The 26,221-nt window shown below is 33.1% G+C and overlaps 1 protein-coding gene across 3 annotated transcripts in view; it reads right to left on the reverse strand.

Annotated features, from left to right (window-relative positions):
• The window catches only part of vav3 (vav guanine nucleotide exchange factor 3), a 178,463-nt gene that overhangs the window by 64,851 nt on the left and 87,391 nt on the right, over positions 1 to 26,221 (reverse strand). For all 3 annotated transcript variants that reach the window (XM_073940907.1, XM_073940906.1, XM_073940909.1), the window contains 8 exons: positions 18,957 to 19,015; positions 18,800 to 18,865; positions 10,588 to 10,696; positions 9,504 to 9,596; positions 6,393 to 6,461; positions 6,204 to 6,307; positions 6,031 to 6,130; positions 5,562 to 5,657 (listed from right to left, as the gene is read on the reverse strand). In XM_073940907.1, coding sequence (XP_073797008.1) covers positions 5,562 to 5,657; positions 6,031 to 6,130; positions 6,204 to 6,307; positions 6,393 to 6,461; positions 9,504 to 9,596; positions 10,588 to 10,696; positions 18,800 to 18,865; positions 18,957 to 19,015 — 696 coding nt within the window. The remainder of the gene's footprint in view (positions 1 to 5,561; positions 5,658 to 6,030; positions 6,131 to 6,203; positions 6,308 to 6,392; positions 6,462 to 9,503; positions 9,597 to 10,587; positions 10,697 to 18,799; positions 18,866 to 18,956; positions 19,016 to 26,221) is intronic.

The following is a 26,221-nucleotide window of genomic DNA, read 5'->3' on the forward strand; positions in this document are numbered from 1 at the left end:
GATTTATATCGTAACTGATGCCATTTTTTTGTTTTGGGTGAATCACTCATTTAATGCAGCTAATTTAGTTAAAAATAAATAAAAAAATACAAGTACTAAAATCTGAATTTTAAGCATAATTTCTTCAGTGACTTGATGCTTCAGAAATAATTCACAATTTGCTAATTTGATGCTCAAGAAAGAATTCAATTCAGTTTGTTAAATATTTATGTGGAAACTGTGATCAATTTTTAAGATTCTTTGATGCAAGTACACTTCAGAAGAACAGCATATTTAATACAAATCTTTTCTTTGACATATAACCATTTTTTTTTCTAAAATAAAGCAAGTTTGTTAACAATAATTACATTTATGCAAATAAATGAATCTGTGCTGAATATGACTATTCAAAATGTTTAGAACATTCACTCATTCATTTTACTTTGGCTAGTTTCTGGTTTATTAGCCAGATATTCTAGCATATGTTTTACGCAGCAGGTGCCCTTCCAGCTGCAACCCAGTACTGGGAAACACTGACACACACTCGCATTCACACACTACGGCCAATTTTGTTTACCCAATTCACTTATATCTTTCGACTGTGGGGGAAACCCACGCCAACACGGGGCGAACATGCAAACTCCACTTAGATGTGATGCCAACTGGCCCAGCCAGGAATCGAACCAGTCACCTTCTTGCTATGAGGCAACAGTGTTAACCACTAAGCCACCATGCCACCCAGGTTCAGAAGAATTAATTAAAATTAAAGGTTAATATGTTTGTAATAATATTTAAAATATTGTTTACATATTTACAATTGTTACACTATGTTTTCTTAGTTTTTTTTTTTAAATGGTAATACTTGTAGTCATTGATTGCGATACTGTTAAATTCAGAATTATTACCCCCCCAACCCCCCCCCCTGAATTATTAGCCCCCTTGTTTATTTTTTCCCCCATTTTCTTTTTAACAGAGATTATTTTAGCATATTTTTTAAACATAATAGTTTTATTAACTAATTTCTAATAACTGATTGATTTTATCTTTGCCATGATGACAGCAAATAATATTTAAGTAATACATTTTCAAGACACTTCTATACAGCTTAAAGTGACATTTAAAGGCTTAATTAGGTTAACTAGACAGGTTAGGGTAATTATGCAAGTTATCGTATAATGATGGTTTGTTTTGTAGACTATCGAAAATAAAAGTAGCTTAAAGGGACTAATAACTTTGACCCTAAAATGGTTTTAAAAAAAAAACTGCTTTTATTCTAGCCTAAATAAAACAAATAAGATTTTTTCCAGAAGAAAAATATCATCAGACATACTGTGAAAATGTCCTCGCTCTGTTAAACATCATTTGGGAAATTTTAAAAAAAGAAAATTCTATTAAAGAATAATAATTCTGACTTCAACTGTATGTGTCAGTTGAAGTGCTAATAATTCCAGATATTGTTATGAAAACCCGACAAAAGCAATCCCTTGAAAAACTGCACCAAAAAAATTTTTAAATATGGACCCTTTTCACATTTCAGGGGTTCTCAGCAGCAGCCGTAGACACTGCATTGCAAAACACCTCGCATAATCGGTATAATTGTAATTTTTTTTTTTGTAATTTGATGCAAAAATGATATAATACATGCATAAATACATATACGTGTACATAGGTTTTATTTAAAACCCAAATATTAAAAACTTTCAATGATTTAAGATTATGATGACTGTTAAATGCGTCAATAACAGTCTTGTAAAAAGGTTCTATTGTATTTTGCTAACAGGATACAAAGGAGATTCTGTAACCTAAAACCTTCATATTCCCATTATTACAATATCCAAATCAAGTTTAATAACACTGTCGCTACAAATATTAAAAACACGTCTGACACAATGCTTGTAATAACTAGATCTGGCAACACAGCAGAGCGGAGGCTTCACCTGTGCTTTAGAAACTTAATCTTAGTCAGAGACATGACTTTAAAAATGTACCTCTATTTGACCTTATCACTGGTTATGGTACAATTTCATTGAGTTCATCCTTGATTCATCAATATTTTATAGTTCCAAAGAATAAATAATAATACATTTGTTAATAAATAAACAATCTAATATCACTTAAATATATTTTTAATTTTGAATGCTGAATGTCAGATTTCTAATGAATTCCAACTCTAAAACTTTGGTTTTCAATTTAAAGCTGGCTTACTCATTCTCTCACTGGCCAAGAAAAGAGAAAGACAGTCTGTCACACACTAGCCTGATCTCAAGAGAACACACACACACACACACACACACACACACACAATCACCTCCCTTAAACCCACAGCTGGCCAGATGGGCAGGGAGGTGAAGTGAGCTGTGCACGGCCATACAGGCATGCTAAACAGACACACACACACACACACACACACACACACACACACACACACGCACACACACACACACACACACAAAGAAAAACCCTCATCTGCTGTGTCCGTCAGATTCAGAAAGAAGACGGTGGTGTATCTCCGTCACATTTCCCTCGCTCTTTCTCTGCTCTTCCTTCACGTTTATTTGTAAATCTCCTTTTTGATTGTAAATCATAGTTGGGTCATAGCCCCACACGTGATGGACAGACACACTTCATCAAATATTCATGGCAAAGCGTGAGGTGTTTGTGGAATCGGCCCAGACAAAACACACTCGACAGGGGAAAGCGAGATGCTTGTTTGTGTACTATTCTGTGGATTGTATTGCCCCTAGTGGACGAGGGTAGAATATATGTTGCACTGCCTCCTGCTGGTGGAGTTTCGACATGAATAATAATGCGGTTTTCTCTGTACAGCGAGATGTGGACAGCACTGCTCCTAGTGGACGCTCACAGTACAACTGACATTTAAACAGCAGGATAGAAGAACTGAGCCTATTTTTGATCAGTGGACATGAATAATTGTTTAGTATTGTAAGATTGCAAAGGATGTTACACCAAAATACATGCATATGAAGGTACTGAATACATACTGTACACACATACAGAGCTGAAAAAAAGTACACTACACACACACACACACTTACAAATATATATAATTTTTATACATTTTTAATAAGTTTTTAATAATTAGTTTTGTAGTTAAATTAATTATATGATATATTATTTCATTGATAAATATATAACTAGCTCGGCATGTTTTTTAAAGTATGTTTTTTTTTTAACAAGCTGTCAGTTGCATGGCCTCCTGGGTAATCCTCCATTGTCACAAAGATCATGCGTGTTCAATTTTAAATTACAACAGTCACACATTCCATAAACTCCAATATGTTCACAAGCTACTAAATGTAACTAATTTAAATTGTTATTAAAGTAAACTAATGTCTTTTATTATTACTATTTTATTATTAAAATAAAACTTTTTCATTATTAAAAATATTTTTTTCTTAACTTTTCATTTTATTAAATTTTTCTGTAATATTTTTCCCTAAGGTACTTACAGTATTGAGATTACTAATTTTTGCACTGTGATTTTAAGTAATGTTGTTAATGTATGTATACAAATATCTTAGTGTAAAGCATCTTATAGAAAGTATTAATATTTAGTATTATATACATATATTAGGGCTTGCACGACTACTGGTTTCTGTTAATTTTTTTTTTTTTTTTCAAAATAATACTCGAGTTAGTCGACTACCCGTGATTTGAGCTAGTTAGAAAGACAAAAATAAATCCTTCTCAATACACGTTTTATTAATTCATATACTGTAAAACCCAAAAAAGTTAAGGTAGCTCACCATTTCAGAAAACCGATTGCAACAAACCATTTAAGTTCAAAAACTTATCCTAATGAGTACTGTGAACTTAATTTATTTGAGTAAAAAAAGCAATTTGAGCACAGTAAAACACAATAAATGAAGAGAACTCAAACAAAGTGAGTTTTGTAAAACCAAATAAATTAAGACAACTCAAATTGTTTAAGGAAGCCGATTGCTACAAACCATTTGAATGAAAAAAAAAACTAATCACTAATCAAAACAAAAAACTAATGTGAACTTTCCCAATTAAGTGGAAGTGATGAGGTATTTAATTAACTCATTACCTTCAACACTGAGTTCAAAACTCTTTTCAAATGAGCAGAATGAACTTTCAGTCAATTCGGAGTTAACTACACTCATTTCATTGGATAAAGTTGACTGTTGGGTTTTACAGTAGCCGATTGCAACAATTTCATAGGCCTAACATAAACTGTCAAAACATTAATATTACATAATTTTCTTTTAAGTTACAGAGTAATATAAAAACAAAAGCTGCACACAACATTGTAATCTTAACATCTGCGTCATAGGCTTCCTGTATGCGAAGCGAACTCCATGTGCATCCTGTAATACTTTAATAAGTTATTTAAGTAACTTTTAGGGTTGCACGGTTTTACTTGTACTATGGTAGTACCGCGATACTAGGGCTCCAAAATACTGGCGGTGCCACTGTAGTACCGTCATTAATGGTTTATCTACAATAGTTAATGTTGCATGTGGAAAATTCACTAAACTGCTCACACGTTTGAGATAGAGCATTTTATTTTAGAATTTGTGTCTATTATGATAGCCTATTGCACATTGCACACTTCAATTCAAACGCACATCTGAATCGGTTCATTTCTGTTCCTGTTAATATGATTTAGAAGCTACAACAACTGCAACAATCTCTTTAAAAGAACGACTCACGAAGTGAACTTATTATTAAATTTGAATTGTTGCCTGATAAGACTGAAAAAAATAGATGAAAAACCCAAAAGAGCATCAGGAAACATTGAAACAAGTTTGGACCACTTCATATAGGAGAAAAATGCTCTTTTGTAGCAGATTGGGTTCAGTATAATTTGTATCTTTATTTGGCCTTAAGAGAATTATGAATCTAATTCAAGTAGGCCTATTATAGCAAAATCTAGTATTTCTGACAATTGTATTTATTTGTTATGAATTACAGTATCATGATGCTTCAGCTGGTATAGTATCGTAAGATTAATGGTATCGTGACAACCCTAGTAATTTTTCAGCAGTAATATAAACTAGGTAAAACTTAATTGCTAAAATCAGAATAGAATACGTAATATACTGCAATTTCACTGCATGTAAAAGTGTATGTGGCAACTAAAGGCTTTTTATCTCCATCAATACAGCTCAATCGACAAAAAAAATAGCCTAATAATTAAAAACATAAATAATATGTAAAGAGTTAAAATTGAAAATACATAAATAAAATAATAATAATACTAAATAAAAAAGCTAGGCTAATTATTACATTTTGATTTTACATTTAGTATTACTGTTATAATAATAATAATACTACTACCAATAATAACAATTAATAATAATAATAATAATAATAATAATAATAACAATTATTATTATTATTATTATTATTATTATTATTATTATTATTATTATTGATATTATGGATATTTTTGTTATTATTGATTTTATTATTATTATTATCATTATTATTATCAATCTAAATGCCTGTAAAAATAGTAATGTCATGTTTTCGTGAACTAAGAGCTCAGGTTATGCTGGTTTAAGTGCAGGAATAAAAGGAAAGTGATGTCAAACCTGTAAAAGCAGGTGATACTTTAAAACTCTCTGCATCGGGACAACCAGCAGGTCTCTGAGAGTAAACTTCCCATTATTGGCTCGCTTTGAACACAACTGAAATCAATAAACATACACCACATATAACATTTATAGAAGCAAATGATGTAAATATAAACATACAAACAGTTCTATAAACATTTTATTTCTGGTATATTATACATATATTATTTTACATTTACAAAAAAATAAATAAACGTTTCAAAACAGTGCTGTTCACAACCACCAGGGGGCAGCGCTTCACAGCAAATAAACACGGCCACATCTATTTCAGTTATAATTATTCAATTATAAGTTATGAATAATAATTCAATTTTCAGAATTATATTATAATAGTTTTCTCAGCAATTAAAATATCCTTAAAAAAAACATATAGTTTTAAAATTTCATAATAAATAAACACTACCACATCATTTTTTGAACATCTCACCTCTAGCATCTGCCGGACGTCCTCTCTGTTCTTACAGATGTCATCCAGACATGCAATGGCAGATTCCACTTGACTGCAGTATTTGCCGTACAGGACTAATCTATAGCAGAGTAAAGCAAACACATATGAGACAGATTTCACTCTTAAAGAGATACGAAGAACAAATCTGTCACCTTTCTTTGTATTTGATGAAGATCTGGTAGAGGTTTGTGGCGTTGTGCATGAGCACTGAATCCTGCACTTCCCTCAGGAGACTCGTGTGCACTTTCACAAGATCCTGATGTGATGAAGAATATGAAAATATGAAGCGACGAGGACTAATACGCTGGATTTATGCTAAAGCCTGTGCTTCATAAACTCACTGGTATGTTGATGAACACTTTTTCGATCTCCACGCTGGACAGCGACTGTCCCAGAGGCTTCATAAAGAACTGTGGGTGGAGGGAAAAAAAGACAGAGCACAGAAAGTTGCTATGACTAAAGCACTTTGTTTGCAATTTGATGTATGTCTGGTGTGTCAAGCTAAATTTATTATGGTTTAATCATGGAAATTACAATGAATATATAAAAATATGCACATAAAAATGCATTTAAAATTAAAATGACGATTTGAACCGTTATAAAAATGCACCATCATTTCATAACTAGTAACTGGAACTGGACATAGTAACTAGTAACTAAAATAGAATATATATATATAGAATAGAATATAAAATAAAAGAATGGTTTGAATCATTTTACCATCTTTTTTGAATTATTATTACTATTTACACTCATTGGCCACTTTATTAGGTACACCTGTCTAACTGCTTGCTAGCAATTTTTTAATCAGCCAATCACATGGCAGCAACTCAATGCATTTAGGCATGTAGACATAGTCAAGACGATCTGCTGCAGTTCAAAAAGAGCATCAGGATGGAAAAGAAAGGTGTTTTAAGTGACTTTGAACATGGCATGGTTGCTGGTTGCATGGTTGGTCTGAGTATTTCAGAAACTGCTGATCTACTGGAACTTTCATGCACAAACATCTCTGGGGTTTACGGAGAATGGTCAGATAAAGAGAAAATATCCATTGAGCGGCAGTTCTGTAGGCACAAATGCCTTGTTGTTGCCCGAGGTCAGAGGAGAATGGCCAGACTGGTTCGAGTTGACAGAAAAGCAAAAGTAACTCAAATAATAACTCTTTACGGAGTCTTCATTTCTGCAGCGACATTCGGATGGTAGGGTCAGAATTTGGCATCAACAACATGAAAGCATGGGTTCATCCTGCCTAACATCAACAGTTCAGGATGGTGTTGGTGGTGTAATAGTGTGGAGGATTTCTTCTTTGCACACTTTGGGCTCAATTATTTAGTACCAATTGAGCATTGTGTCAATGCCATAGCCTACCTTGTATTGTTGCTGAGCATGTCCATTCCTTTATGACCACAGTGTACCCATCTTCTGATGGCTACTTACAGCAGGATAACACGCCATGTCATAAAGCGCAAATCATCTCAGACTGCTCTCTTGAACATAACAATAAGTTCACTAAAACTTAAATGGCCACCAGATCTCAATTCAATAGAGCACCTTTGGAATGCTGTGGAAGGAGATATTCACATCATAGACATGCAGCCAACAAATCTGCAGCAACTGCGTGATGCTATCATGTCAATATGGAGCAGAATCTCTTGAGGAATATTTCCAGCACCATGTTGAATCTATTCCACAAAGGATTAAAGCAGTTCTGAAGGCAAATGAGGGTTCAACCCGGTACAAGTAAGGTGTACCTAATAAAGTGGCCGGCGAGTGTATAATGCAACAATAAAATATTAGAGCATGTAACATATTTTAATACCTTATATGTATATTAGACAAATATTAATAAATAAATACGACTTATAATTATATGCTATATCATATGTTATTTGTAGTAATTGATTTTAAATACACAATTTATTGCTGTAACTACAATCCAAATGTTGTATATGAGTAAAATAGCTTATTGAATAAAGCCCACCACTACAGATAATAATGATAATAACCATTTACAGTAATAATATATTTGTTTACACTCTATTGACTGTAGTTAAACGTGTTTATGCTACTTTATTTGACATTTTCATAAACATAGATTAATAATAATGGTGGCTTATAGCTAGGGCCAGACCGAATCTGTGGACGTTTTTTGCTATTTCTGCTGAGAATTTTGGAAAATAATTTGCGGACTTCTGTGGAATTTTTTTGGGAGTATCATAACTAAAACCTTAATATATAAAATAAAAAATAACATTTTTTAAACTTTTATTTAATGTTTAAAATGCAAATCCAATTAGATTCACTTAATTTGGTAAACAAAGCAAGTGTGTCATATAATATATCTAGTAAAAGACAGAACATAATACTGTACACACTGCATTGTACATAAATCAGATGAACATTTTCATATTAGTCAATAATATTACTGTAATTGATTAAAAAATTAAATAAATATAGATTTGCACAAATTTACTCAAGCAAATAAACAGTAATAATGATGGGCTAAAAATCTGCGGAAAATCTACTTGCCTACTTACAGCATGCAAATGTAACAAGAAATGAATGCAATTCATATCATATATTGGCAGGAACTGTACTGTACACCATTGTAAAATATTGTAAGGTAACATGGGCAAAATGATCCCTCCATGGTTTTATTTGTATCTACTATAAACACTAAAAATCAATCAGAATCTGATTACCAAAGTTAACTTTGTGCTGCATTACATTAAAGAGATAGTTCACCCAAAAATAAAAACTCTGTCATCATTTACTCGAATTAAGGATTAAAGTAAATAAATGTTCTAAACCTATTTGAATTTCTTTTTTCCGTTGAACACAAAAGAAGATATTTTGAAGAATGTTGAAAGATAACATCTGATTTAACCCTCTGGGGTCAAAGGTCATTTTGGGTCATAAGATATTTTGACATGCCCTGACATTTGTGCTTATTTCAGCTACTTATTACATAGTACTGGCCAACATGTATTTATTTTTTATTTTTTGTATTTAGCACAAGCTGTGCTACAATAATAAGTGATAAAGAAGGATGTACATGTTTGCGTTTTTTAGGGAAAAACATACATGTACAGTTGGGGATTAAAAAAAAAATGTTGCTGGAATGAGGTCCAAAAAAACACAATAAATGGGCCTGAATTAGACTTCTGAGAAACCAGTTTTGTAGGATAGAATCTTTACTTCACAATTATGTGAAAATTATTATGTTCTCTCATTCAAAGAAAACATTACAGTGATTTAATAATTTAACAATTTAGTAATTGCTTTTTCCTACTATGGAACTAAATGGTTACCAGTTTCCTACATTCTTCATATTATCTTCAAGTTGAGTAAATGAAGAGTACATTTTCTTTTATTTTTGGGGTAAACTGTCCCTTTAAGCAGATCTCTCAGCAGGTTCTGAACATAAGTCTGTAGTTGTTAGCAGGCCTCACTTTCTCTATAGAGTCCAGTGTCTCAGTGTATTTCTCCTCAGTTTGCTTGATCTCCATCAGACAGCAGCTCCTGATGTCCGTCTCTGCCTGTTTCTGTGATCACAACACAAAATATAACTCACAAACCTTCACTACCTGACAAAAGTTTTGTCGCCAATGCATGTTTTAAGAACAACAAATAATAACTTGACCTCTAGTTGATCATTTGGTATTTGTAGTGGCTTATATGAAAGGTAAAGGCCTCTAGATTACGCTTATTTTACCATAATATAATATGATCACACCTTGATTGTTAATTATTTATTTAGGACAGTAAGGTCTGACTTTGCTTTGACAAAAGTCTTGTCACAACAGAAATAATGTACAGTATAAAATATAAAGTCATGGTGTAGTGGAAAAACAAATTAATTTTGTGTATGACTCGGCTTGGAGGACAGCATCCATACATCTCTGCTATGACTCAAATAACTTATTAATAAAGTCATCTGGAACGGCAAAGAAAGTGTTCTTGCAGGACTCCCAGAGGTTATCGAGATACTTTGGATTCATCTTCAATGCCTCCTCCATCTTACTATAGACATGCTAAATAATGTTCATTACTGGAGACTGGGCTGGCCAATCCTGGAGCACCTTGACCTTCTTTGCTTTCAGGAACTTTGATGTCGAGGCTGGAGTATGAGAAGGAGCGCTTTCCTGCTGAAGAATTTGCCCTCTGCTATAGTTTGTAATGTAATGGGCAGCTCAAATGTCTTGATACCTCAGGCTGTTGATGTTGCCATTCACTTTGCAGATCTCCCGCACGCCCCATTACTGAATGTAACCCAAACCATGATTTCTCTTTTACCAAAATTGACCAGACTGATTTTTTTGAGAATCTTGGGTCTATGTGGGTACCAATAGATCTTCTGCTGTATTTGTGAAGATTGAGATACAGTTCAACTGATAGGAAAAATCTACATCCTGCCACTTTTCTAAATGATCAACTAGAAGTCAAGTTATTATTTGTCGCTCTTACAACTGGGATTGAAGACAAGAGGTGTACACATATAGTATGTTCACTCCTAAATCATTCAGGTAAACTCACCTGTGGCTGAACCAACTCGACCTTCATCAGGTCTTCATACACCTCACCACCTTCATCATCGTCGTACACACAGTCATAGAGATCCTCCTCATCTTCAACACCGTTCTCACTGAAACACACAAACCAACAGCATTCAGCCATTTAAGAGTAATTGCAAAAATGACAGAACAATTTATGAATTCATGAACATTTGTCCAGGAATAATCACAAAATCAGCACATCACGTCTCTTACGTTGCTCTGATGTGATTTTGTCCACTCTTTTTCTAGCTTCTTACATATTTCAGGTAATAAAGTGGGTTGATTAAAATGATAGATCACCCAAAAATATATATATTGACTGTTTTGTTTATGTTAAACACAAAGGAAGATATTTTGAAGAAAGCTGAAAACCTGTAACCATTGACAACCATAGTAGGTAATCAATGTTTACCGGTTTCAAGCTTTCTTTAAAATATCTTCTTTGGTATTCAACTGAAGAAAAAAAAACCTCATTAAGCTTTGGAACAAGTAAAGTGTGAGTAAATGATGACACAATTTTCATTTTTTGGTGAACTATCCCTTAAGGCCAATTTAAACTTCTAATGTATGTGATGTGCACAAGCTAGATCCAGAGAAGCTTTCGCAGTCATTCATCTTACACTGATACACACATCTCAACAACCACAACATCATTGTGGTCCACAGCAACATCTGTGATTGGTCGGTTTGGTGGCAGTGCTGAGTGTGGGAGGGGCAAAGCGAGGCCGATGTCAGGAGAGTTTAACATGTGTTGAGTCCAATTGAGGAGCTCAGGATGAATACTTTTGTTTTGTATTTACTTTATGATTAAAGTTGTTAAACGTTCACCAGTTCCTCTGTCATTCTTCCTTGTATGAGTATGAGCTACTTCTACATTAGAATCACACCAATTTCTATGATGTAACCTTACAAAAATCTGCGAAGAAACTCAACACGGTGGACTAAAGAAACCCCACTGCCTACTAGTGTTTCGGAAGTGTTATTGCCAGAGCAGCATAGACATAATAAAAAACTACATTTTTACAATGTCGTAAGCTATGTGCAAGGTATGGGCCATTAAATATAGCAATCTCTTAAGTATAAATCAGGCTTTAGCCATAACTTTTTCATCAAGTATTTCCAGAGATTTCCTATCAGGTTTAGATCAGGACTCTGGGATGACATTACATTATTTCAGTGTTTGCAGTTTTAATGCGCTATAATGCTGTGTGATAGAGCTCATTGCCCTGCATTAAAATGCTGGCTGATTGAGCAATGAACACAAGGAAGAAACTGCATGTTGCTTAAGGAGTGTGAGATGAACATGTTGAACATGCACTGCTATGTAGCTTTATTAGAGACCAAACTCCTGCTGCAGAAAGCTTGATTTCATGATTCACTTTCACATCTTTAGACATTTAGAGTTCAGTCTTTCTCCATTTTGATGACAAACATAATGTTTCTCGTCAGACCCTAAATCGAACTTGCTTGCTTAAAGAAAACTTTGGATCAGATTTCTTGCTCCTCGATAAAGCCTTTTGACTCTTGCTGCTTTCTCTGTTTGGTCACTGCAGGGCTTTCAGTCAAACTCTCTTAAACACCACTGTATGTTAAAGGGCACATAGGTTACCCCTTTTTTCATATTTAATATAAGTCTTTTGTGTCCCCAGAATGTGTCTGTAAAGTTTCAGCTCAAAACACCCATTAGAGTATGTATTATAGCTGTTTGAAATGTCTGTATTATAGCTGGGAAAAGGTTGTTCCTGTGTTTTTGCTGTCATCCCCGCCCACCGATCCCACGTGCCTGTCAGCAGCATGCCTCAACACGCCCTCGGCTGCCTCAGGAAGCAGATCTCACGTAAGGTTTGTGAGAAATACTACAGTAAGAACTTTACCATCAGTATTTGATGCATTTTTTTGTGGAGTTGCAACAATCAGTTCATGCACACACCGCGCAGACACGCAGACACACACACATAGCACAGACACGTGGCAAGACACACACGCATATACATAGCATAGAGATGCAGGCAGACACACACACACACATAGCACAGACAAGTATTGCACACACACACGCACATACATAGCGTAGAGACGCAGGCAGACACAAACACACACACACATAGCACAGACAAGTAGCACAAACACACACGCACATACATAGCGTAGAGACGCAAGCAGGCACACACACACACATAGCACAGACAAGTAGCGCAGACAGAAACACACACATATAGTGTAGAGACGCAGACACACACACACGCACACAGAGAGACAATGAGAGAGACACGAGGTAGAGATCTGCGCGGGACTAAATTTTGATTCTCTCTCCCGCCCGCACCCGGCAGGTTTTAGCCCAAACCCGACCGTTCCCGTCTATATTAAATATTTGTTGTCCCGCTGCCCGACCCGCCCCGTTTTCTACCCGCCGCGCTCGATCCCGCTAAAGAGCGGGGTGGAGAACAAAACCGAAAATCCCCCAACTATACAGTCCAGACAGCCTATAACAAGCTGTCTGTATAAACACACTCACACACAGCACCAAGCACACACACAGACAAAGCTCTCTCTCTCTTATTCGCGCGCGCGCGCGCGCGCACTAACACACACACATAAGCACCAAGCACGCACACAGGCAAAGCTCGCTCTCTCTCTCTCTCTTTCTCTCATTCGCGCGCGCACTAACACACACACAGGCAAAGCTCTCTCTCTCTCTCATTCGCGCGCGCACACACACACACACCCCTCTCATTTGCGCATGCGCACACACACACACACACACACACACACACACACACAGCAACAAACAAGCTAAACACAGCATCGCGCTATTTCATTTACACACATACATACGCGTGGTCGCTCGGGAGTCGGGAGCGATATTGCTAGACAGCCTGCTCCCGTCCCAAATTAAACTCGTTACCGACCGCTCCCGCGATTTATTCGGAAATTTATTCCTGCGCCGCAGAAATCTGGTCGGGTCCTGCGGCGCCCGAGGGACAGCCGCGGCAATGCAGACCTCTAACACGAGGCTGTGCTGATGAAGTGAATCGCTGTACTTTATTACACACGTGCTCACGTTTTAAAACATGTTAAACTTGTAAAACTCACTCTTGATCACGTCTGATGATGATTGATGATCTTAGCAAACTGAACAGACCTTTTATTCCCGGTTGCTTTGCGCTCGTCATTTCTTGTCGATATGAGCATATGCATTACTACAGAGACATGTTAATGCGCAGCTGTCAATCAATATTGGTGGGCGGGGGGATCGCACTCCTACGTAAAGTTGCAGTCGATCTGAAAACCGCTCCAAATGGTCCACCGTTTTTATGTTGTTAAATTTGGGGGAAAAAAGGACTGGGTGTGTTTATATCACCCCAATATGACAGTATATACTCTATACTTACACACATGTATGTCCAAACAGCTTGAAAAGTAGATTTTTCACCATAGGTGCCCTTTAAGATATTGATCTTTACCCTGTTCAAGAAGAACTGGATTAAGGTGCTGTTTACAATAACAGTGTGTTTCTGTTTTAAAAAGTACAGCTTTTGTTATAGTTATGCCTGGTGTTGACACTTCTCAGACACCTCTGGCTAGTGAAAACAGAGCTTTAAAAATACAGAAGACCTCATTTTTGTTTTCAGTTTCAGTAAATAGATGGACTGAAATGCAGATTTTGTAAAACAAAGGCATGGCTATCCACAGTTGCCCTCTGACTGAACTTCTGGACTATTGCATATCATTCCAATTTGTGATGCCCCTCTCATATTACAGTACCATAACACAACCGGTAGACACAAAGTACATAATGAAATATTTTACAAATTGCAGATTTTCTCTTGATGTAGTCTTCATCTTCATCCGTTTAGTCTTCATCTTGTTAATCTGTTTTCAAAAGGTTTTAGTCCCCTTAAAACAGCTCATTGTCTTGCAAAAATCAATGAAAACTGGAAAGATCAGCTTGCAGAAGGCCCTTAATTCCTGGATGGACGCAGCTCTGCATAGTTTAGCTTCAACCACCTCCAACTCACACCTTAATAATCTCTAGTAGTCTTGAACACCTTGTATATTTGGATCAGCTGTGTTTGGTTGGAGCAAAACTGTGCAGAGCTGCGGCCCTACAGGAACTGAGTTTGAGAACTACTGTAATGCTATTGACCTTATTCTAAAATGCGGAAGTGCGCCTGTTTTCGCGATTGTCTTAGAACTTCCGTTTCAGTCGCCTATGGGAGAAATGACTAGGAATAATAAACGGCAAAAAACGGTCAAACTACTTGCTCTACAAACAAATGTTTGCATGACTATACAGACCAAGTAGAATAATATAATAAGAAAGCAGGGGTGCCCAAGCTCATTCCTGGAGGGCCGGTGTCATGCATACATAGTTTACCTCCAACTTCCTTTAACACACCTGTATGGATGTTTCTAGTATACCTGGAAAGAGCTTGATTAGCTGGTTCAGGTGTGTTTAATCGTTGTTGGAACTAAAATATGCAGGACACTGGCCCTCCAGGACCGAGTTTGGGCACCGCTGCTATAAAGGATTTGGCAGAGGATTAATAAAATTACTGCTATAAGAATTCTGGCCCAGATTTGGCATAACGTTGGCTCAGCAGGTGTTCATACAGTACTGGCATACAGCATGTGGGCCAAACAAGGCTCTGCTTCGGCAGAGGTGGCACCATCTTTAAAGCAGCACACAAGACCTGTGCCAGAAATCAAATGTAGAATTAGACCAGATATTAAATATTTAAACGTGGGCCACGAAAGTTTTACCTATCTTGACCCACTTTTAAAACACATTCAAATTATTTTTGAGTAAAGAAAAATTCTACCAATCGGGTTGCTTCGAGAAAAAGCTCGGCCATAAAGCTAAATGCTTCATGGGTTTATCAAATTCATTGCAGTCATGACACCAACATATCTGACCCAGTTATGTGTTTTTAACTTGGCCCAGATTTGGTCTATGTTTGGTCCTTTTATAAAATCCAGACTTGGTCCAGTCACGTACCGCAATTCACAACTGTATGTGAGCCTAATTGTGTGGTCCAGATCTGAGCCAGAGAGATTTTGCTATGTGGGCTGTGCTTTTTACACTTAAGTTTTTATACTCTGTGTGAAACCAAACCAAAACTGCTCGTTTAGTCTCATAAAGTTAACTTCAAATAGTACAAAGCTGTGACCTTGAAATTTAGAAAATTGTAGGTTGTTCTGTAATTTTAGGCAATCATTTGGTTACAGAGAGAAAACAAATTGACTCTAAAGCTGAAAAAAGATAGCACAATGTGTTTAAAAGGCTTAGCGTATCCGATATACTCGAGAAAAAGACTCTTCTAGAAACTGCTCACGAGGGGCTTTGAAACGATTATGTTTCCCTTGTCTAAATTAAACACGCGGTTTTCAGCTCGAGCAAAAGCAAGAGCCAGGAGACATTCTAGCTGAGTCAGGCCCTAAAATCTCTCAGACATGTTCTCCAGATGCCTGTAAACCATGGAGAGAGAAACTGATGTCTTTTCCGAAGCATGTCTGTAGTTTTGAATCTATTTCGAAACGCCTCGTCTCTGACAGGGACAGAATGATACTGGCAGATCAGCCACTGGGGGAAAACACTCAGCAAACACGTTTCATATGAACAAACCATCATATGTGGAAAACAAGCATCTTCTAGAGGCCTCGTGTGTGTGTGTGTGTGTGTGTGTGTGTGTGTGTGTGTGTGTGTGTGTGTGTGTGTGTGTGTGTGTGTGTGTGTGTGTGTGTGTGTGTGTGTGTGTGTGTGTGTGTGTGTGTGTGTGTGAGCACAAGAAACAGATGTGATGTTGTCGAGCCAAAACACAGTGACAGTAATATTTGCTAAGCATGACATCAAATCCGAACAGACACTCCTGCTACTTGTTGTCGTTATTCAACGTCCTGAAAAATTATGGTTTGTTACTCAGCAGAAAGACCTTTCATAGAATCACATACTGAAGGATTAATGTAAAAAAAAAGCTCTTAAAAGGAAAGTTATACCAAATAACAGTGGGCACCTTGATGTCAAAACAACCAATAAACCTGTCGAAAACACTAAACCTTGGCTTCTATTTGACATTCAAACATTGATGCATTATTAACCACCAAAATAATGATACAAAAATATGAAAAGTATAAAATAGGAAAAGTTTTATTCATCTGAAAGCCTGAATTACACAATTTTGTATCCCTATAATGCATGTAAACTAATTTAATGTCAAAACGGGCATCAGATTGACATCTAAAATTGGCATCAAATATCTGTCAAAACTGCATCAAATTGACATCTTAAACTGATATGGACACCTTGATGTAAAAACAACCAATAAATCTGTCAAAAATGCTAAATCGAAACCTTGACATCTATTTGACATTCACACATTGATGCACTTCTGATCAGCAAAATAACAACACAAAAAAAATTATAAAATAAAAGAAGGTTTATTCATCTGAAAGCATCAATTCCAAATTTGGATTTTGTATCCCTGCAAAGCATGTAAACTAACTTGATGTCAAAATTACATCAAATTGATGTCTAAAATTGGAATCAAATATCTGTCAAAACTGCATCAAATTGTCGAGGGCACCTTGACATCCAAACATCATCAAAAACCTGTCAAAAATAATAAATTAATTTGATGTCAAAATCTTGACGTCTATTTGACATCCACACATTGATGCATTTTTTACCACCAAAATAATGACATTAAAAGTACTTTAAAATAAGAAATGTTTTATTCATCTGAAAGCCTCATTTCCAAATTTGGATTTTGTATTCCTACAATGCATGTAAACTTACTTAATGTCAAAATAACATCAAATTGACATCTAAAATTGGCATCAAATATCTGTCAAAACGATATCAAACTGACATCTAAAATTGTTGTGGGCACCTTGATATCAAAACATTATCAAAAACATGTCAAAAACGCTGAATCGATTTGATGTCAAAACCTTGACGTCTATTTGACATCCACACATTGATGAATTTTTGACCACAAAAATAATGACATTAAAAGTAAAATGAGAAATGTTTTATTATGTTTTATAAAAGCCTCAATTCCAAATGTGGATTTTGTAACATATTTTGTGTTCAACACAAGGTGTAGAACCATTAAGCAGTGAGCAAATTTTCATTTTCAATGAACTATGCCTTTAACAGTGCAAGGAACTATTGCTTTTTCGAGTTCTACAGCCGGTAAGCAGTGCCAGATACAGATTTCTGATGGCCCTAAGCAGAGATTTGAGAGGGGCCACTGTCAGTGTGTTCATAAAAAGCCCAAAAATGACCAGTTCTTTTAGATCAGTATCAGTGCACAGTAATTCAACAAAACAAGAATGAAAATGTTACTACGGTGAAAGATTTATTGCAAATTAATATTTTTAGAACTATGCCAAAAAAAAAAAAAAAAAGATAACATTTATTTTAGCAGAAATTACAATAAAAGCAGTCATATTGGGTTTCTTTTTTTTAATGTGTATATTTTTAGCAATTCATTCCAGGAATGGAAACATTGAAGTTTTTTAATCATTACTCCAGTCTTCAGTATCAAATCATCTTTAATATAATTGTAAATATGCTTATTTGTACCCCAATTAACATTTTTTATTATCATCAAACTTAAAAAAAAAAAAAAAAAAAAAAAAAAAAAAAAAAAAAAAAGCTTTTCTGCTTATTATTTTTGAAACTGCTAGGATTTTTGGTGAATATAAAGAAAAAAAACAGTATTTATCTGAAAAGCGTTACTTGTAACTTTTACATTTCAATAACCCTTTTAAATCCATGTTCTTTGCAAATAAATGTTTTTTTTTTGTTCATTTTTTTATCATTTTATGTCTATATGGCTTTTTTAAATTTGTATTATTTCACATTGAAGATATATTAAATGAAAATGAGACTAGCAGCTAGTGTAAATTTTATTATATTTATATATATTTAAATATTCCCAGTAAGTAACAACAGTTCAATTTTAAACATTTTAAATTTTATATTTGGTTGTAGTTAATGACCCTGTTACAGGGAACAGCATGTACAGTATGTGCAATGACTCAATTTGTCAACATCAATGCATTAAGAAGCCCGAGGCTCCTGTAGCTCCCTAAACAGACAAAGTATCATACAGTGAGCTGTGGGTTCAAACATCATCTCATTTCTGCAGAAGAAGAGCATCAGTGGACACAGAAAAATGACTCACTCTATCAGATCCTCAAGATGGTTATAAATGTCTTCATCCTCAACACTCTCTTCTGTGGGAAACGGCCTAGAATAGAAAGACCCGGACACAAAATATACATTATTTATCAGCTCTCTTATAAAAGTGGAAATAATTCACTTGCTCTTTTTAAACATACCTTATTCCAGTCTGCTGTGCAATGTGCGTATGAGAGAGTTTGGACAGCGTGTCCATAACCTAAGAGAAAAATAAAAATTAAATTATCACCATTTGTTAAACAAAGGAGTATATTCAAAGTCAATATTGGAGCTACACTGCTACTTATTAATACATTTATTCATACAATCCATAATAACTGATTTTAATATATTACATATTGTTGTGTGTTCATATATATATATATATATATATATATATATATATATATATATATATATATATATATATATATATATATATATATATATATATATATATATATATATATATATATATAAACAGTTCTGTCTGGTTCTCGAATCTGATTGGCTGATAGATGTGTGATCTTCTACAATAACAGCACTCTTACAGCCTTTTCACTCTTGTGTATTACTCCGCCCACATAGAGTGCCAACAGATCAATACACTTACTAGAGTTTGACAAATATTGCAGCTGTTGGACAACATAATGACTGTTAATGACAACATAATGACATAATGACAACATAAAGTACTTTTGAGGCTTTTTAGGCAAGAATGTAGTTGTTTAGATTGCAACTATACAGTTTATAAGGATAGTGCTTATTTTAAAAATGTATAATTTTAAATCGGCAGCCAGTCATACTAAGGCAATTGCGCCACAAAATGGTGACAGAGTAGTGTAGCAGTGGCAGAGTAGCAGTGTGATATTGCTTATATATGATCCAGAAAACTTAACCTTAACCACTTATTTAAATCAATCAGAATTCTCTCAATATTAATAAAATAAATATACAAAAGATTTCACATTTATCATATTTTTTAATTATATAATTGTAGGTTCTTTGTTTTATTTATTATTTATGAATCATAAAACCTATTCTAGTTATTAATTAATATGTAATTAAAATAAGTTTAATTAATAGATTACATATAAACACAGTATACTGTATAGATAATCGTAAAATGGCTATAGAGACAAAAAATCTGAAGTTATAATAACTAAAGTTGTGAGATGAATCTTTTACATGTTGTATCAGCATTTTATAGCATATGATAAGAAAATTTGTGAAAACATACTTGATAAAACAAACTCTGATTGGCTACTGCATTCATAAGCTCAACAGAAATGTGTGTGATTTGTTATAAGTAGACCCACACAGAATCTGCACGCACAGAATTCAGCAGATTTTAAGCCTATCGTTGATTCTGTTTATTTATTTGTGTAAATGTGTGTAAATTCATATTTATTCAAATTTAAAATTAATTTCAGTAATATTACTGACTATTATGAAAATATTTCTGATTTATTTACAATATAGTTTGTAAAGTAATATTTTCTGTCTTTTAGTAGATATATTATATGAGAGACTTGCTTTAAAGTCGATCTAATTGGATTTGCATTATAAACATTATACAAATTAAAAAGCTATTACTTTTTATTTCATATATTAGGGTTTTAGTTATGATACTCCCAAAATCATAAATCGGCAGCGTTTTACCAATATTCTGCGCAGAAATAGCAAAAAATGTCCGCAGATTCTGTCTGGTCATAGTTATAAGGCTCAGCACTGCAAAAGTGTAATGCTACAAATCAACATGTTTCATACATTTTCAAATTTCATTCATTTTCAAACATACAAAAATATACAATATATTTAAAAACATGTCAAATAAAGATGTTTACATATACACATGCTTCTCTTTTCTATTTAACCTATTCAACCTACGACCATTTTCTGAAAATAATCACTCTAATTGATACTATATTCTTTGAAATCATCAAAACATATCAGTAATTTATCAAATAAAGCACAACAACTGCAAAACAACATTCAGACTTTAAGCAAAAAAAATACATACTTTTATGATAATTATTATAACTTACAATGCTATTTAACAACTAAATAATTGTATAAAGTGCTCAGCATAAATGAGTACACCCCTCTCAAAACTTGTGTATATCTAAATGTATAGGGGGCTATGCAATTTTATATTGCATATATTTTATATTTATATATTTATAAGTCTAGTCATCACTGAAGGCAAATCTGGAGCTAATCTAACAAAATGACTTACAATAACATGCCAAAAAAAAAAAAAAAAAAAAACACACAAATGTAAATGTTGGGGGAAAATATAAGATAAACATGTAAATAGTAGAGGGGGGGGGGGGGTTAAGAGAAACAGTATATGTATATACCATTTAGAAATTTTTTTATTTTGCATGATTTTTAATGTATTATTTGTCTCTTAAGATTTTTGGTAACAAAAATATTATTTTAATAAATATATATTTTTAAATATTTTTTTTTGTTCTAATGCACCGAACATTTAAATAGTTTTTTTTTCTGTGCAAATAACATAAAAAGGTACAGTGATAATTATGTTTATTATGCATTTAATAACCTATTTATTTTCATGATAAAACCCATTCACGTATTATATAAAAAAATATTAATTTTAAAATATATATTATACTAAAAAGACCTAAAAAAAAAAATAGCAACGCATCATTATCTCCAGCAGAGGTCAGTGCTTATCAACATTTCACTGCACAATCAACCCCTGACACGTAAAGAATCAAATATGCATCATTTGTGCACTACAATTAAACAAACCACTGAACATTCATGCAGCTTTCACTTTAACACATTCATGCGTGCCACATTTCATGATCAACTCATGCACAATTTTATTTACACAGGTGTCCAGATGTAAACAAATAAACATGAACAATCAGAACACAGTTAAACATGCTAATTTGGCTTCCTAATATTGGATCATTTTCAGCTGTACAGTACTATAGTAATTTCCATATCTGTGCTGAGCATATTGGAATACACAGCGCCTGAGGAAGATGTGTTCAGAAATCAATTCCAATCACAGCAGCTCAGCTTTAGTCTGCACTGAGTTAGAGCATGAAGAGCGAGTCAAGCACCAGCAATCCTGCACCACTTCACTGAGAAATGGAGGAAAGATCTGATTCCATGCCTATATGCAACCAGCACATACTGTATGTTGATGAGAGTCATTCATATGCATTGACAAAGGTGGAATTGATTAGTCATTATGGACTTTTGTGAATGAATGTGTGGATTTTCTGGTGGGGGCAATTTCATAAACTCAAAACATTGATTTTAAACGATTTTGTTACTTAGAAATAATATTCACTGAAAGACTTTTAGAATACTTATTTCATTTAATCTATTTTACTTGTTAAAATTACTGCATATAAAAGAAAAAAAAATATTTATTTAGAAGACTAAGAAAAATGACAAAAATCATGAAAAACTTCACTTATATATATATATATAAAAATTATTAAATATAATTTTATAATAATTAAAATAATTGATTATTAATACAAATATTTAATGCAAATTTTATTGAATATTTAGAAAATGTAAACAAAAAATTTTGATCAACTGAATTGTGTGTGTGTATATATATATATATATATATATATATATATATATATATATATATATATATATATATATATATATATATATATATATGGACAAATTAAGGAAAATTTTACCAAATCATGAAAAAAAAAGTCTGCAGGGATATTGCGTACAGTCACTTTAAGAATAGTGCGGCTCTGATATGGTTTCTCTTTCGCATGTCTTTTGATTCTCAACTCGTTTGTTTATTACACAAATGAGGATTAATATGAATAATCACTAAACATCGCACTCTGACACAAATGTGTCAGATCATTAAAGTGTATTTGATCATTAAAGCGCTCACATTAAGATGGCGTTAGATGTGTGTGCTCTGCTCGTCTCCGAACCTGTCCAGGGCTTGCGCTGCACACACACTCCAACATGCTGTCTTTCGCGCTTTTAAAAATTATGAACGATTTGAATGTTAATCAATGAATGATGCGGATCACATCCTGCAAATGTTACATTACAGCACATGCTTTGTCATTTTCACTTGGAACTGAGCTTTGCAGAGCAACAATTGTGTACAACTGGAAAGGGGGTGGTATATGATGGAATAATCGTTTATCTTGATTAATGGTTTTTCATAAATGTTAGAAGCCGAAATCGAAACTGAAACTGGATTTTCAATTAATTGCACAGCCCTACCGCTTTTTTCTGCTCTTAAATTTAACTCTCAAGTGCCATTAGTACCTGCTATTCTCACCTAAATATAGCAGAGACCACTGTCGACTGACTGACTGACTGACTAACCCGAACCTCCCACCCACCCACTTCCCTAAACCCAACCAATAGTGTTTTCAATAGTACAGATTGACTCGCACACCACCTTCCCTAAACCCATCTGACAGTGTTCTCAAAAGCAATCCAGAAAAACAGCCCTCACCGCTGTCTGATTTTTACCACGGTTTAAGATCTTACCACATTCTCACTGTTATTTACTTGTTTATTTAATTTTTTTGCTTTTTGTTTTTGTTTTACCTGCTTTCTGAAACCATTCTTCACCGCACTTTGACCCCATCATTGCAATGATCTCGCTATACGTATCTCTGGCTACATAATTCATGCTCTCCAGAAATATATACAGGGCTACGTATTTACAATGAGACTTTTTTTAAATAAATGCATGCATGCTTGCTTTAGTTGTTCCACATTTTGCATGTACTGTAGACCATATGTGCCTCAAAACTATGCATGTTAATGACGTTCATGCTTAAGCGACCATCAATAAGGTGTGTTGAACAGGAAGTCCAAAAAATGAGCTGTTGCAAAATTAAGCAGCGGTTACTTTCACATTCTTGAGGTAACAAACTATAAAGCCGTGTTTAAACCTTTCGCATAAAAATATGCCAGAGCTTTTTATATACATACAATACGAAACAAAATTAAAGCCTTTGTAAGTGTGCTACTGGAAAATTTGAGCGTCTGACATACTACTTTTAGAAAAGGGAAGGTGTATTGAGAGTTAAAGTATGACGATGGAACAATTGGATACAGATTTGCAGAACCAAGAAAGAAAAGCCCCTTCATTTCCAGGATCTGTCTAAGAGTTTATAAGGAGGACAGGAACTTGTGGAAATGGTCTCAAACACGTGTTGTGCTTCAAAGAGCATGTAAACCCAGCAAAAGTCAGTCTGGATAGATCTGTGAGTTTCCTCAGGACTCCTGGGAAAAACATTTTATTATAATTATAATTATAATAATAATAATAATTATTATTATTATTATTATTATTATTATTATTATTATGTGTGGGTGTGTGTGTGAATGCTGACTGTGGAATAAAACTGTTTTTGGTTTCTGTTAAAGGTGTGCAGAAAAGAAAGTTTTTCAGTTGGTTTGCAGATGCAGATTCAGTGAAATGACAGCAATACGATTTCGGTATGACTCGAGTTGTTTCTTGGTTCTAGTTTCATATTCTGAAAAAACACTGCAGTCTTTCTCATATATATAATTCAATACAAAACATAATATGATAACAGAGACATTGGAGGGGAAATAATAATAATTTTGACTTTTTTTTACAGAGTATTTTTAAGTAACCAGATCAAATCAGCATGTGCTATTTTGTAAGCAGCTGAATTTAATATTAAAATATTCTTTTTCTATTTTATGTGTATTGTATAGTCTATGTAATAGATATAATTTATTAAAAAATTTTTAAATAAATTACATTTTTGATTTTTTAAAACTATTTTTTAATTTTTGAAAAAATTATACATTTTTATAATTATTATATTTGTATAATAAAATAAAATAAAATATATATGGTTGAATTGATTAAACTAAATTGTCCGTAGTGTATGTGTGTGAATGACAGTGTATGGGTGTTTCCCAGTGATGGGTTGCAGCTGGAAGGGCATCAGCTGTGTAAAACATATGCTGGATAAGTTGGCGGTTCATTCCACTGTGGTGAATCCAGATTAATAAAGGGACTAAGCCAAAAAGTAAATGAAGTCAGAATTATTAGCCCCATTTGATTTTTTTTTCTTTTTTAAATATTTACTTAAAAATGTATAACAAACAAAGGATTTCACAGTATGTCTGAAAATATTTTCTTCTGGAGAAAGTCTTATTTGTTTTATTTCAGCTAGAATAAAAGCAGTTTTGAATTCTTAAAAATCCATTTTAAAGTAATTTAATATGATATGATATAATATAACATAATATAATATAATATAATATAATATAATATAATATAATATAATATAATATAATATAATATAATATAATATAATATAATATAATATAATGTAATATAATAATAATATAATAATATAATGTGAATATACTATAATATATTATAATATAATATAGTATACTATAGTATACTATACTATACTATAATATAATATAATATACTATACTATAATATAATATAATATAATATAATATAATATAATATAATATAATATAATATAATATAATATAATATAATATAATATAATATAATAAAATATAATATAATATAATATAATAATAATAATAATATAATGATATAATGTGAATATACTATAATATAATATAATATAATATAATATACTATACTATAATATACTATACTATACTATACTATAATATACTATACTATAATATAATATAATATAATGTAATATAATGTAATGTAATGTAATGTAATGTAATATAATAAAATATAATATAATATAATATAATAAAATATAATATAATATAATAATAATATAATGATATAATGTGAATATACTATAATATAATATAATATAATATAATATACTATACTATACTATACTATAATATAATATAATATAATATAATTAATATAATATAATATAATATAATAATAATATAATGATATAATGTGAATATACTATAATATACTATACTATACTATACTATACTATACTATACTATAATATAATATAATGTAATATAATGTAATGTAATGTAATGTAATGTAATGTAATATAATATAATATAATATAATATAATGTGAATGCAATATAATTTAATATTGCTATTTATTTCAATGCATATATTTTAAATGTTGTTTTTCTTGATATACAATATTTAATTAAATGTATTTATCATTTATTATTACATGACATGGAAATAAGTAAAAAAAAATCATTTAAAATCAAAAGTGCATTTGTAACAGATAATCCAGTGTTCACAAAAGTGCCAATCATATAATCGCCCAATCGCTCATCAAACTGCAAAAGCACGTTTCCTGTCTGTTTCTCATCTCGTCTCAATCTGTCCTTTAACATCTCAAGCACAGAGCAGGACACACATCAGCTAATCAGATCCTTGTCTGACATCAACAGGCCATATACAA

The sequence above is a fragment of the Danio rerio genome, chromosome 24, assembly GCF_049306965.1.
Source record: "Danio rerio strain Tuebingen ecotype United States chromosome 24, GRCz12tu, whole genome shotgun sequence".
NCBI lineage: Eukaryota > Metazoa > Chordata > Actinopteri > Cypriniformes > Danionidae > Danio > Danio rerio.